Source organism: Rhopilema esculentum, chromosome 16 (genome assembly GCF_057945365.1).
Source record: "Rhopilema esculentum isolate cy_ngs chromosome 16, ASM5794536v1, whole genome shotgun sequence".
NCBI lineage: Eukaryota > Metazoa > Cnidaria > Scyphozoa > Rhizostomeae > Rhizostomatidae > Rhopilema > Rhopilema esculentum.
This window is the reverse complement of record NC_142830.1, coordinates 6,340,099-6,356,343: the sequence shown is the minus strand read 5'-3', so window position 1 is coordinate 6,356,343 and position 16,245 is coordinate 6,340,099. Positions and strand designations below refer to the sequence as shown.

Below are 16,245 nucleotides of genomic sequence, written 5' to 3'. Positions count from 1 at the left end.
TTTTTTACCTTACAGTGATCTCAATCAACAAATAAATTTTAATTATTTCAACACCCTGCTAAGTACAATTAAAAAGTCAGTATTTTGCTCGATTTTCATAACAGTATTTCCTCCAAGATACAGCGCTTCATTAGAATAGAACAAAATCAATACAGAGACACGTGTGCTATACTTGTTTTATTTAAAAATATTAATGAACAAATTTATAAACACGATAAAATGCACAACGTAACAGTACAAATCTACAATTTTTAAACTGCGTGATCCAGATCTCCTCCGCAATTCAAGGGAAACGCACAAGGGCACGCACTGCTGGCAAAATCTCATCGACATCGTCGATGCCTGGAAAATGAAAAAAACTCATTTACACATTGAGAGTTCGACACGATGCAAATTTGTAAAGATTGCAAGCAGTTAAAAATATGACACTACACAGACAAAGGAAAAATACTGGAAATTACCCAAGACTTCCATGAGATCCGAGATCACCGATTTAAAAGCAATATAGAAATCATCATACTGTTCCAGCTGCTTGATCACACTGCAAAACATATAGAATTATTTCGTAGTGAGACAGGGTCGTCTCCATAGGAAGCGGACAAGAGTTTCAAAAGAAAATCGGCCATTTTGTTTTGCAGCTTACATTCTTTTCTTTCTGAAAGAAGCAGAAATTTGTGCTGAAGGTTGATATTCTAAATTCTTGGATAATTTGAGGCTCCGGTATTCTTAATGTTGTTTTAATTCCAACACATCAACTGTTTTATTATATTAACTATATACTATATACAATAAATTATTGCTGGTTGGACCACTTAATAACAATCTTGCATGGCATTGCTTATTGATATGAGAGGAAATTTTTAATAACACATTGCTTTTACTTCTAATTTTAGTGAATGGCAAATCATGTCCCGGCGCTCTTATAAAGTGTGTTCTTGCAAAGAAAAAGTGTACTCTCTCTTTGTACATAAAAGCACGTCGTGGTCTTTGGGGCGTCAAAGAGTCAAATTCTGTTAGGATCTCATTCTTTTTTCAACTTATTTGAGAAACTCTAGCGTGATAGAACCACATATTTGGTTATTAACTGCATGAATGAAATGCATATCACTGGGATCCACTTGACATATTTGTTTACTTTTTTTTAAAAAGCTGACTTACGCATCCAAGTCGTCAATATGCAGAAGGTGTTTGGCTTTTGCTAGGGCCCCAACAGCATTGACAATTGTTGCAGAATTGGCATTCTTTTCTGTAAAAATTAAACATCTCTTTTAGATAGAGTGTAGTGTAGGGATCCAAAATCAAGAAGATTGGGTAATTTGCTAATCTTAGGTAGATTCATACAAGGGAGATTTATTTCACAAATTTAAACAGCAAATTTAGACAGCAAATTTAATGTAAGAATTTATATCATCGAAACGAAGGGACATGAAACAGACATAAATTGTTAAAATTTGAGTTGAAATCGTGATTTTGCAATAGAGTAACCATTTTTATAACACTTGCCTTATGCTACACTAAGAATGATTTAATACCAACAAAATGCAGTTTAGAAAATAGATTGGTTGACAAAACACGACGAAAGGGTTTTTTCCTTCAAAACCAAGAACCATAAATCTAGCAGAAATACCAACCAAGACCCAGGAGATCTTTCAATGTGTGCAGCACGTTTACCATTTCAGAATTCCTCACGTAAATATCGTTCATCCTGGCAAATGTCCCTGCCACATTTTCCACATCGAAAAGCTTCATGAAATGCTCCACGACATTCTGCAAGTCCTCTTTGCTCGGCAAACCCCGACTGTGTTTTATTGGACCCGTCTTGCATTCATCCGCCAGAGACCTGATCTGAATTCTTATTGTTTCCATTGAGACCTTACCACTTACGGCATGGCTTTGTGACTTTTTACTGTCTTTCTGCTTCCATGGTAGAAGATTGTCCGAGAGGAAATTTATAGCCTCTGCTAGATCCTAAAGATGAATATAAGATATGTAAAAACTATGTTAGTTCAACTCTAGAACTCAACTCATACTGAAAACAAAGGCTTTATAACCATAAATGTACACGATGAAACTATACATATAATACTTTTAAAAATGAAATTTGTTGTCGTCGTATGACTTGAATGATTCTATACTTCCATCCGACCAAATGGGCTTCGCTGCGGGAATGGAAGTAATCCATTCAAAAGGGTTTTAGGATATCCTTACTTACTGCAGTGAAATAAAGGATGCCCATTTGATTTATACTTTCAAACTGACTTACCCTCAGTTGTCGTAGTTCATCTCTCCAGACCTTAATGGTGGGCACCAAACACTTCCATTGTTCTTCACCAGCCATTCTTCCATTTTCAGCCCTACTTGAGCAAACTGATACATCATCGGCCACATCTCTTTCATGTGATCTAACTGTTTTCAGCAAATTTCTTAATACCTATCACGCATAAATTTTAGAATACATATATATTAATACTATAATACAGATATTCTAAAAGCTGTTATTTCAAATCGTACCAGCTTCCAATCTGGGGATAAAGGAATTTACTTGGCTACAGCTTGTTTACGCCTCTCTGTTTGCGAATTTTTCAATAGCTGTTGCACCACGTATACAAGTTAAAGCGTCTTTTTCCAGGAAGAAGAGGTATTCAAAATTATAACACATGGCTTCTTAGAGTATCCACTGCTAGTACAGTGTTTTTTCGCTTAATTTTATGAAAACTTTTATCCACACTTACAGGAAATCAACCAAAGTGAATGAAATAAAACGTTGACTTGACTGAAATTATCGATAATGAAGTGTGTTTTAAATACCTTTTCCATCCTGTAGTTTGCATTAAGAGACTCTTCTAGCGTATCTAGCTTTCGTGCTATATCATTGATGTTGGTAACATCGATACGATTGCAAATTGCCTAACAGAAGAAAAGAAAGTAATAAAAAAACAATGCACTCGAATAAAAAATTCAATCTTTGATTTTCACGATGATTTTTACAATTCATTTCTAAATTTACCTTCATTATGATGGAAATTGGACCTTTGGTACTAAAATAAAAGAGTTCGCCACTAACTGCACCCTTTTTCTTTAAGAAATTATTAATCCAAACAAACACTCCTAGTCGTTTTCTGATCTTTATACTTTGCAGATTGCATAACAAAAACTACTTCAAGTAACTGAATGGGCAATCCACACGTGCTTTTCATGCAAAGATACCAGTAACGTGTCATAAGAAGCTGGAACAGCCTTTCCTAAAACAAGGTGTCTAGCAAGGGAGGTCAAATTACCCTACCTTAAGATGCTGTCTGCAGACATCGATTGGGAAGAAATCGATATCATCAACCTGTTAAAGAAACAACTTGATAAGTTCAAGCCAGTGAATGAGCCTACAAGTAAGAAGCTATCATACATTCATATTTCAATGTCATATCTAGAAAAAAGCAGATCTGCCTAACTAAGAGTAAATTGAATGACTAAGGGTTAAGTCATTTCGAACTAGATGCTAGAACCTTTCTATTTCCAATCTATTACTTTACTCTTAACTCGAGTTTCTTTTTATAAAAAAAACAAATTTCTCCTAACATTATCTACTTTGTTATTAAAATTTAATAGAAAGATAAAACACACAGGGTTTTTAATACGTAACTATCGACCTCAACCAATAAATGTCAATGAAGACTGCACGGAAAGCGTTATTGCTCTTGAAAGCTTTCTACGTGATACATCTCAGAGTACGAGATCCTAAGGACGAAGGTCGGAAGCGAAGTACACTAATTAAATACCCGAGATGACTGGCTATTATTTGAGGTATAGTGACCAGGGGCATAGTGGCCAATCACTCTGGCTTTGAAAAAATGCAAAATCTTCAGCATCAAAAGGACTTTATATTTGACATGCTTAGAATCTTTGTTCAAACATAACAGGGTGTGCTGTAGCAACTATAAAATTGCTCCGTGCAATATCGACATGCTAATCAACAACTTTTCTATAACTTCATTTTTTTTATATCAAATAATTCCTAAAAATTAAAAGCGAATACTGTTGATCAAACGACGAGAAAACTGTTGGTACAGGAACAGTCTTTATTTCGTGCCGATCCACTTAAAGGCAAAAAAGGCCTAGTTTTTATAGGTTTTCTACTAATCTTATTTAAACGTTTGGCTAAGGTAGTTTAAAGAATATCACAATCCACTTCAAACTTATGAAAATCTTCCAAACACCGTACTCTGCTATACTGATTACATGTTATGAGAGTAATTTCCAGATGAAATTTAATTGTTAAGCTTACATGATTGCATCTCCTTAGATTCGGTTCAGATGCATCTAAAGTGGGGCTGTAAAAGAAAAGGAAGAAAGAACTAAAGAAAAGTCATATTAAATAGAGCACAAAATTCTTTTACTTAAGTAAATTTTTCAAATAAAATAATCTTCTGCAACACGTAACAGGTAATGTATCCATATAAAAGGACTGCGTATACCCAACTTGTCAAGCCACCCATCAAAATAACAGTTTGCGATTGGTTAGTATTCTTGCGATGCAAAACTGCTCACATGAAAAGCTAACCTCGCAGCAGGATAAATAAACAGAACGACCGTAATGACTGGGGCGATGACATGAAAAATCATTTGTTTCTAAAAACCCCCGCAGAGTCGCTTGCTATAGCTGGACACATTACCTTTAATAAAAATGTGTATAGGGGCTCTTGTGCATAAAAAAGAAAAAATTTAAGAGCAGGCAGGTGTGTATTGCATCCAGTGACGAATTGTAATGCCAATCCATTTATCGAGAATAGAATATATTTTGCTTTTTCCTATGATTTTACATCAGAATTTCAGTGTGCGGTTTTAGAACTAAGAAAACCAATGTTACACCGCTCGACCTCATTTTAGAACAGAGTGGCTTCATATGCAGGTGGATTTTAGAGAAAACGTACACTGAATTTAGGCGTGTTAAATCCCATCTTGAATAATTTAGTTAATTAGCCTGAGTGGAGATACAATTTTGCAATTCTTTTTGAGCTAGCGATGTGGTATGGCAACAAAACCTTTCCTAGCAGCTTGATCGATCTTTGGACCTTCCGCATGTTGCTGTTGTCTTTTGATGCCTGAGGCTCAATGGCACCCTGTTTACTGTTAATGTTTATTCAACAAAGTTTTTCACAAAATTTATTGTGGAAATACCTCAAGTTATTTTGTAGTAGAACGTTTTCCATTTGTTTATTTCGTACCAATGCTTTCTTCCACTCTTTTACTTTTGGCCTATAGGAGAATTTACAAATATCAGTAACACTAAGACACATTCAAAACAACATTGTGTTGGACTTGAAATCTTTCCGTTCATATTTACAATAACAGCATATCCAACTTCCTCTCAAGCTGATTACATAAAGACTTTACCTTTTATCCAGTTCAGCAAGCAGCTTTCCATTTTCTTCAGAAAGCTCTTTAATGAACTTTTTTGCTTCCTTGAACTTTTTCTCTGTAATCTATCAAAAGAAAGTATCAATTTGATAATTTGTAACAATTTCCGTTTACCAATTAATAATTTAAACCATAATATCATAATAGTTTAATAACATATAAGAACATTTTAGCAACATAAAGAATTTTACTTGCCCTGCAGGGCTTAATAAGATTAATAGGAAACAAAATTACCTACGCACGTTGCACGAATGCCGTACGTTAGAGCATGACATTTTAAGTTACAGCTGCTACAATGAAATTCATTGTGACAAACAATATTATCCACTAGCGACCGACAAAATTATCTTATTTTATCCTAAGAATAATTGAATTTCTCAATGATATTTTGGAGAGCTTTCAAAATCATGACGGTTTCGGGTCATCACATCCCTCAAGCACCTCTGAGATTCAAGGTAACTTTCAGATTCTACGTCTCATTCAACTCAAGTTTCCTTCCCAATATGTTAAAGCCACTATGAAGCCAAAGCATATTAGTTTAATAAAGAAACACAATTTCAATAAAGTTTAGTTGTAAATTTTTAATTAAAACGTCTACCAATGTTCGTCTGAGCACTTCTATCCTTCTAAGTGAACTTTTAGAAAAATCTACTAGAAAGAAATTGCTTTTAAAGAAAAAAAGATAAAACAAAATGCAATCGGCTGTAAAATCCGGCCTAAGACTATGATTCCAAAAAAAATCCATCAAATAAGTAATAGTTTTCGACTTATAGAGTTCACTGTCTAGTAAGTTTACGACAAGCTGTCGCCGTTTAGCATGATATGCCAACAAGTAATTAACTCTTTCAAGATAGCATATATCTTCTTAGCCGCAAATAGCCGCAAATTTCATTAAGTAAAAACTCGTGCAAGCGCAATATCAGATACAAAATGACGACATTGTAGATTTACTTCCTAAAAGTTATCTCCCAAAACGATCATCACCATTGATTTGGTACGTTCCAAATACTTCTTGTACGTTCTAAATACCAATAGGAGATGAAAATGTACACCCTTCCTTTTTCCGTGCTTCCTACATAAAAAATAAACTTTTCAGCTTACAGCTGATGTAACTGGTACATTAAAGATTACAAAACGCTGAGAATGTACCTTCAAACGCTTGTATAAAAACCCAGCATCGCTAATACCAGACGAGATCGTTGATGTCAAACTCATAGTGTCCATAGATTCTGTTAGCTCGGAATATGCTTGGCCCTCTTCACTACTGACAGAGTCTCCGTATGATATCTTGTCGATGCTTCTTTTAGCTCTGCCTCTTTCATGCTGCTTTTGAAGATCTTTACAGGACTTCGTTTTCCCTTTACCTTCACCTTTTCTTACAGATTTTTTCCTGTAAAAATTCAAGGGAAAAGTTGTAAACAGTTTCATTGAGGTTTGAGGAAATCAAAAATTACAAAAAAGACCATCTGCGGATGATTTTTATTTGGAAATGGTTTTTAAAAGGATAGCGCTTTTCGCAAAGGGTGAAAGATCAAAATTAAAGATTCTAATATACGTCAAAAAAAACTGAAGAGTGATCTGAAAGATGATTTACCTTAACCTTTCTAGTTCCTCTTCCATTTTCAAGACTTTTTCATCATAGTTATTTATTTCATCAACTGACTTTCTACAATGCAAGAATCGCATTTTTGTGATGTCACTGCACAACAAATTGATCCACTAACATATACAAAAATTCATTAATCAAAATAGGTGAGTTAACCAGGAAAGAAATCTATTTTGACTAGTGAGTTAGCTGGTCGAATATTATAGAAGTCATCAAATGGTTGATAAGAATTAAGTTTACATTAGTATGAACAGCGAACTTTTGATCTGTATCGATTATTTTGGTCAAACAACAGATTTGGTTGCTTTCGGTATAATAAGAGAAAGGTAGATCACCATCGTTGCACTTGAATCATACAACTTGACCCGTTCACTTTAGCGATTATTTAGGAAGTAGCAAATGTGGAATATAATAACAGAGTTTCCCCATATTTCAAAAATTTACAAAAATTGCTTAGACAAAGCAACAACGTGGTTAAACCTGAATAGAAATAAACAGCGATCTAGTCGAAATAAACAGTGACCAAGGAGAAATTAAGAATTTAAACCTCGAATCTTCCTTTTCTGTTTCTTTTCTCTCTTCTGCCTTTCTTGATCTTTCTTCAGGGACCTATGAAGAATGTGGTGTTGAAAAGCCCAGTTTAAGACCAAAAATTCAAAGAAGCTCTTTGCGAATTAATATCAACAGATGCAATTGAACTGAAAATTCATTATCATCACCTCTTGCAATTCATGTGCCTTGGGTCGAAAACTTGGTATGACAACATTGGCCTTTTGCTCTTTCAACTTTGTCTGTAGCTTTGAGTTTGCGGCCACGAGCTTTTGAACCTCCTCTGAATGACTGTGCAACTCTACCTCCCTTTGCCTTGCCATTTCCTACAGTAAATGACCAAGCCGTCAACTGCCTGAAGTAGGTAGTCAAGACCAATGCAAAGAGAATTTCATGAAACTCGAATAAGTTAAAACTAGAGGCGCTAATTGAATTAGCCTACCTTCTGTTTTCCAAGTATGAAAATATGATAACAGAGTTTCGACATGGGCAGTAATGTCAATTAAGGTGGCTTCTACATGAGTGCTGCTATTTGTAGATGTGCCGTAGTCACCATATAAATAGTTCAAGGAAAATTGCTTCACACAGCTGCCCGACTGCTTCCAATGCAGTGGCGGAAATTATGGAGTTGAGGGAGGCGGGGTAACTGCCCCTCTTATTCGACATGACGTGAAAATTTACCTCTACAATAAGATATTTTGCATAGGAAATGGAAGAGAAACAGCCACGCTAATAAAAAAAGTAAGAAAAATAGCTGTGCTTGCCGCACCACTCAAAAAGATCGAATTCCACTGGTCCAAATTATATAAAAGTGGACTACAAATATTTTACATATCACCGCCAATGTACTAAGCTACTGCAGAGATAAATGTAACGCATATGACAGGGGTACCTCACATTTGATCTTTTCTGCTTGCAGAGAAGCTTGCAGGGATAAAATCTGAAACAAAGAGCGCGACCTTTCACAAACTAAACCAATTACAGTGAAAAAGTATCATCAATTGTATAGACAAAGGTACAATTGTATCATCAACAAATAAACATCTTCCTCCCATTTTTCGGATAGACAAAGGACGCCTTCCCAGCATTGCGGCGGATCAAATTCTTGCATTTATGGTCATTTTTTACCCTTTAGTAATACGGCTTATACCCAGATTGGTATTGGGAGATCTTCTTAAATCCACATAAATCAAAATGAAAAAATTCTTCAAAATCTATCATGATTTTTCTGCTTATTGAGTTGAAGATAGCACGGAACAGCAAACGTAAATGCCTTCTGACTGACAACCGTATAAACGTTGTAAAATCATTCAAGGAAAGCAATAATTTATATCAGGTGCGGATGGATGGAATGTCTTATCAATCTGCAAACGCTAACATCTCACTTTGTTGAAGAGTCTAAGATAGAAAAAGAACCCTTTTCTCTATACACAGGTCGGGATCAGTTTTAGATTAAGACATATTCTAAACGCTAGAGGAAAATAATCATGAAACTATAATACCTCCTTGACATTATCTTCATGGCTCTTTCGAACACGATCAAGGTCTCTTCTTTAAAGAAAAATATCAGCTTTAGCATATGCTCATCAAAATTAGTAGGTATATATTTACTCATCAAGTAGCAATTTTTTCATTCCCAAATAGCTTAAAAGAACTTAAAAAACTGTCTCTAAGGGAGCTTGAAATGTTGAAGTGCCCTCCTGACATGTTTCCCTTACCTTTATAAACCAGGGCCCACGCCAAAGTGAAGGGGCGGAGCCCCCCTCCCCCCTCCACTTTTTTGACAAGCAAAAATATTTACAAAGAGGCTCTGTTTTGAAGCACTAAATTCAAGTTCGATTTATAGAGTTTGTCCCCTCCACCTTTGTGGCGTGGGCCCTGTAAACGTTTCAAACTAGTGTTATGACTCCACCCCTACATGCCTTAACCAACTGTACCGCCGTCTCTCTATCATAATTTTAGTACCAATTTTACCCTCTATCAATTTTAATATATTTCAGATTTTACCACCTTTAATCAGCTACCTTGTCCTGTTTTAAGAAAATATAGGTAATTGTTCCCAAAATAATTAACCCAGTGATGTCTACCATATTTCATCAAAAAATGAAAACGCGGGGTTAAAGTCATGGAGAGCTTGTGCTAGCCTTGAACAACTTAGATCGAAAAAAAGTGTGGTATTTTGTTAAAATTGAAACTAACTGACTAAATGCATATTCTCTTTTGCTACACAGTTCACTTTAAAGGCAAAAGCAAACCAAGTAAGTGTTTTTGTTGAACTGTGAAACTGGGGCTATCATGATGAAGAAACATACTGTATTTGGTTAGAAGATGTGACAAGCTCCTTCAAAAGATCTCGTTTTCTTTCACAGTCGTCTAGAAGATTGTCTATTGTCATTCTTAAAGAACTAGCAACCACCTCATCGAGGATGACAAACCCTGCAAAAGCAAGATGCAATTAAAGTAAACGATTGTGAGATCAGCTTAAAGATACGTTATAGATGTCGAATCGAAAATAAGAAATCACAACACCTGCTAATCTGATCAAGTTAAGATAAATGTTGCCTTTATCAACTGCAACTTTCGATCAATTTCTAATCGTAAAAAAACATAAATAACAACATGCCATCTGAGCGGGATTTCTAATAGCTACAAGAATATTTTTAAGAAATATGTTCAACTGCATCAGGGACTTGCAACTTCAAATGAAAGCACATCATATGGACATCAGCAATGTGAAAGATACAGCAATGTGTGGTCGTTGAACAGCATCAACCTTGGTGTATCCTGGTAGAGAGCTAAAATGCTATGGCTTCCACCCCTGAATTGCTTTTAGTATTTGCAAAAATTAAGATCTGATATTGAAATGACAGCACCAGTCTACATTGTTTACTTTTAGGGAAAGCTCCATCTAAAAGGTTTCTTAAGTCAACTTTGTGTTTTCATCTCTTGCTTGTGAATCATTGCATTTGTTTTAGTATATTGCACAACCGACTGAACAATGTGATAATATCTTATTCATAATTGAATGATTATCAGTTGCTAGAGATTCACTAGGAGTAAAAACTATTATCTAAATTCTATGGTGTACAATTGAAGATGACCAATGAAACTGAAGTACTTAATTTTTAAAATCACTGTCAGTTGAATAGAAGTTGCCAGTTGGGGAAAATGCCAACTTTGTGAGTCTCTGAGTGAGCGTAAGACCTTGAACAGCAGCTATGTAGTATTTTGACCTAAACAATTTTTTCAACAACAATTTAGATCAAGAGTTTTGCTCTTTTTTCATCAAGATTGATCATCCTTGGCATCTATTTTGGATACAAAATTAATAACTTTCTTTATCATTCAAAACTTTCTTTATCCTAAATGGTTACTTCCTTTTAAGGGCAGCTTCTTTTCCTTGCAAAAAGACAAAATTCTATTTTGGGACGCTTATTTACCCTGTCATCCCCAATTCTATATATTTAAAGGTGTGATTCATAAGCTAGTCTGGACCATAACCCTCCAAGCCTCTCAGTTGAATGCCCAAGAATTCAATGGTTTTCTAATCTGTGAATAAAATAATCCAAAACAGCTTAGCTACTATTCAATAAAAAATTGAAAGCAATACAAAAGCTAACCTGAAGCAGTGCTATTCAGCTTACTAACATGTGTAAGTATAACAGGGTCATATCCAAACTGCCTGAGTTTTGAATTAACATTATACCAATCAGCTTGCTCAATCTGTAGTTTAAAGAAAAGTGCAGTTTAGCACATGACATAGAAGCAGATATCACTACATATCCAATGAACAACAATAAGAAATACAATAAAATTCATATTTCCACTGTTAGAAAATAGAATATCATGAATTAATCTTTCTCATTTTCAATGGCCAGTCACAAAATGCCTACAAAATAACATTAGAAGCAATGCAATGAGACTGCAAAAAATTATGTTTGAAAATACCAACTGCTTTGACAAGGTTTATATGTGATATATTTGGCATTGATTTGGTTATAAGACAAGCCAAAGATTGCAAAAATATGAAAGTGGAACATATCAATCTGAAAAACAGAGTTCAGTTTATTCAGTTTGTCTTTAATTAGCTGTATAGCAAATTTTCATACCGGGTGGTCACTCATCTGAGAAAAATCACTGTACCCTAAAGAAGATATTTCAGAACAAGATTTGTAACAAATAAACAGGAACTATCTTAACAGCTAAAATAATGAGGCAAAGCCAAGGTAAATGGTAAGATAAATGGTTTTTTGACAACTTATATGTCCAAAGTAAAAGCAAATTGAAACTTGGAGATTCATAAATGTATATTTAATGAAAAATATAGAAAATCTAGTAAATTTCTTGGACAGAGTATAGCTGTCTTATAAGTATTTCAAATGACATATCTGGTTAAAGCTACTTTTCGGAGATTCGTGATTGAATATAATGATAAATTGAGAAGCCCCAAATTGAATAAGAAACAGTGATGCAAAATAAATTTTATTTGACATTGTAATTGCAAATCTTACAAATTTTAGCTGTGAAGGGGGCTTTTAATTCATAACAATAAAATATTCAGCATTTACAAAAAAGCATTGGCAACATACCATCTCTATTGCTGCTATGCTGATTACCAATTAGCAATGAAGAGCCATGGCTTTCAGATGTGCTTCTAATCATTTCAACCAGTAAACCAAAACTGAATAATGATCAGAATGAAATTGACAAAATTAGCTGTGGTTCAGTTTTTTTAGATTTTCAAATGGGGTAATAGAGCAATGTTAAACCAAAAGATGCACAAAAGAGGTGCAGGAAAACTGACTATAAATCATAATACATACCTTTTCTGAGACACATGCACCATATTCAACTTAAATTAGATAATTTAAAATTATAATCTTAGCTGAAAAGGTTAACAAGTTTTCATACTGATTTCTCAGAATTGACTGCTGTTGCCGAGTATTATTATTACTGCTCCTGACTTGAATCTAAAACTTTGATCACATGATCTAACTCTGGCAAACCTAACAATATGGTGGTAAGATTACAATCTTCATATTGGAATTAATAACAGTTTTAGCTAATTTTCCCTGAGCTGGTGGTAATCATAATTGGCCCTGAGTAAATCATTTGCTGTAACAAAGAAAAATTTGAAAATTACAAATGAATAAACAATGACAACAATAATTTTGTTCAAATACATTTAGAAGTTTTAAAAACTGAAAAGGTTACGCTGTTTAGATTTGATCAACTCAGTTAGGAGTTTCTCCTAATATAACACTATGCAAAAAACACGTGATTAATTTAATAGTTCAAAGTATTACCAATGTACACATGCCACAACACAACAAAAGAATATATCTTCTCTTGATTAAATATTCTGTTCTCTAGTCTGGATTTTTGGTAGGCCTATGGAAATCAGTTGCAATTGAAAAGGTGCAACAGTCTGCAACAACAATCAGCAAAAGGGTCAAAGAGTGATCTACAACCAATAAGACCAAGAAATAATCTTATCTGTTATTTTCCGTTGATAATTGTTTTCCTTTTTACAAGACAAATGGTTTTGATCTGTTATAAATAAAGAAATATAAAACTGCCAAAGAATGATCGAGTCACATACTTTCCAAGGCCGTTCTCTCTCGATGTTCTTCCTTCTTTCAAAAAATGGTTAACCTTATGTACCAGCCACCCACAAATACCAAATAAGATACTTGTTTACAAGAGATTTTAGAAGATAACAAAATTCAAAGTTAAAACAGACGAATACATAAGAGATCTCGCCGAATGACCCTTCATTCAATTTGTTGAAGTTCAAGCCTAGCTTAGGCCATCAACCTCGTATACTAATATTTAGGTTTGTCTAGTCTTAAGATAACGTCCCAAAATAAACTGAACTGTCAAAAAACGATATTCAAATATATATCAGAGATACATCAATCAAGAAAGAATTCAGGTAAGATGAATTTACCTTTTGGTTTGATTTTATGTTACTTCACGATGTCAACCGACAGTTTGACACTTGTTGTTGTTGCTGCTGCTGCTGCTGTTATTGTATATCAGAACGTTTCAACCATATTGGTAACGTTTCCCCCAGTATAAGGCGCCCCAGTATACGGTCCAGCCCCAGTATAGGGATTGTCAATCAAGATTATGTTTTTAAGTGCCGCCAAAGCCGTTTCGGTTCGTTATCGTCGCGATGATAGATAGAAGTTATTTCAAGTCACAGCGGCTTCTCGGCCAGTAGACATTCAGCCATACACTTTCAGCAAGCGGCCATGTTGTAACAGCCGTACTTGAAAGACATTCGCGTAGCTCACCTTTAAAATATTATACCTTTAAAACTCATACAAAATATAAGTTTAGTTGTTTAAGTTTCGTTTTATTTTGCTCGTACCAAGTTTTGGTGCGACTATCGAGCCGAGTAACGTGGGAGCCTTTAGCAAGAATATAGGGCTCGCTCGTTCAGCTGACAACTACGGGGGTCAAATTGTTTCTAGGATACAGTTTAGAAAAAATCTTGACTGAAACTGTTTCGCCGGCCAATTGAAATCGGTGCACTTGCATTTAGACTTTATTTGTTTTTATTGTTTTGTGGGGTTCCTGGTGTTTAATGTTGCTTGCCTTGTTTATATGACGAGCATTGACTGGGGATTTTTATGAACTAGAAGTTAGAAGAAAGAAGGAAACTCTAATTTTAAGGAACCTGCACATTTTGATGAAAATAGGTGACTTTTTGGCGGGACCCTTTACAAATTTTTGCGGACAATGCTAATAGGTAAGAACAATCCATTTATGATTTTTGGTATCAAGATCGATATTTCATCTGCGACAATTGATGATACAAGAGGTCGACCGATTACACTTTTGACATTGCGTTCATGATAACAACATGGTTGTAATCGTGATGTTCATTTTATGCATTTTATCTTGATTTCGTGATTGGGAAATATGTTTGAAAATAACTTTTGTTTGGAAGAATCCAATGAAAATTTCGGCTAATTTTAACGTTAATAACAATTAACGTTAACGTTAATTGACATTAAATATACAATTGACAGTTTTGATTTTGGTCATATATTGTTTGTTTCATTATTTAGTACTGGCCAATAATTTATCAGCCAAATTTTGCAAAAAAGGCAGTGAGAGGTTATAGAGGCAAATTCTTTCTCTGCACATTCAAAATGGCGGATATGTGGATAATATTATGCTGAATCAGCAAAAATTAAAATAACTATAATATCTGAATGAGCAAAGATATCAACTTGAAATTTTCAGGTTATTTTTCTCTCAAAATGCTAAGTATCTGATAGGAGTATCAGGAAAATTTGAGAGGGTGCATTACATGACTGTCCCTCATTGGCATGGAATGACCCTGTTACAATTATCAACATATCGCAGTCGGATTTATTTATTTTCAACTCTTTACCGTAGTTCTGATTAAGGAACAGGGAAATCATTTCGGCAGCCTCTTCGTAGCCTTCCCCGTGCGATGCTAAAATTTCGATTAGAGTAATATCCTCTTTCAATACTAAATTCATATTTTCTGCATAAACGGACGGTAATTTTGTCTTCCTAAACATTGCTAGCTTTTCTGCAATTGACCCATTTTTTAGTGAAGCTAGTAAGAATTTATTCAAACTTTTCAAATTAACGTCTACTGCAACTTTCTTTTCGCATGGGCTCTCAACTGGTTTCAAACAAATGGGTTTTCTTTTCCCTTGTAAGGTTGCAGAATCTTTTTTCCATTTAGAACCCTTACTCATAGCCATTTCCTTCCTCTTTTTATTCAGCGGGGCATGTTGTGATTCTGTTTCGCTTCCAACTGCAGTGCAATTTTCGCAAAACCACTTGTTCTGCCTTTTTATTACTGCTTGGACACATTCTACGTGAAACCATTCATTACAACTATCGCAAGCAGTCATTGGGGAACCCCGTTCATAAATATCCCCAGTCAATGCTCGTCATATAAACAAGGCAAGCAACATTAAACACCAGGAACCCCACAAAACAATAAAACAAATAAAGTCTAAATGCAAGTGCACCGATTTCAATTGGCCGGCGAAACAGTTTCAGTCAAGATTTTTTCAAAACTGTATCCTAGAAACAATTTGACCCCCGTAGTTGTCAGCTGAACGAGCGAGCCCTATATTCTTGCTAAAGGCTCCCACGTTACTCGGCTCGATAGCCGCACCAAAACTTGGTACGAGCAAAATAAAACGAAACTTAAACAGCTAAACTTATATTTTGTATGAGTTTTAAAGGTATAATCGGTCATACAAAAGGCAAAATTTATGCAAAAGTGTACAGAGGTCCGCGCTACTCTGAGAATTCTCTATGTCTGACCCGGGGGTGAAGGCCCCGCGCGTGTCTCCCACAACCGAGGTGTAGTTCTTGGGGAAGATAATTTTTGAACAAGCAAAAAACGCAATGTGACATGTGGACTTGATTTTCAGAATGCTGCATATAATCAAAAGGTTGATTTGCAACCTTGAGAACATAGCGAAACCCTCTTTCTTCTAACTTCTAGTTCATAAAAATCCCCAGTCAATGCTCGTCATATAAACAAGGCAAGCAACATTAAACACCAGGAACCCCACAAAACAATAAAACAAATAAAGTCTCAACGCAAGTGCACCGATTTCAATTGGCCGGCGAAACAGTTTCAGTCAAGATTTTTTCAAAACTGTATCCTAGAA

The 16,245-nt window shown here is 35.0% G+C and overlaps 1 protein-coding gene across 1 annotated transcript; it reads right to left on the bottom strand.

The window, feature by feature from the left end:
- Window positions 1-164: 164 nt before the first annotated feature.
- Window positions 165-13,631, bottom strand: LOC135681961 (uncharacterized). Its single transcript, XM_065196647.2, has 21 exons — window positions 13,518-13,631; window positions 12,157-12,248; window positions 11,677-11,711; window positions 11,188-11,290; window positions 9,880-10,003; window positions 9,070-9,118; window positions 8,460-8,507; window positions 7,738-7,893; window positions 7,566-7,627; window positions 7,007-7,078; window positions 6,562-6,802; window positions 5,389-5,477; window positions 5,173-5,250; window positions 4,280-4,325; window positions 3,284-3,334; window positions 2,809-2,907; window positions 2,264-2,431; window positions 1,632-1,968; window positions 1,159-1,246; window positions 462-541; window positions 165-342 (listed from the first exon to the last, which is right to left on the bottom strand). Exons 2-21 carry the CDS (start codon window positions 12,227-12,229, stop codon window positions 284-286), a joined length of 2,058 nt encoding a protein of 685 aa, XP_065052719.2. The 5' UTR covers window positions 12,230-12,248; window positions 13,518-13,631; the 3' UTR covers window positions 165-283.
- Between the last annotated feature and the right edge of the window lie 2,614 nt (window positions 13,632-16,245).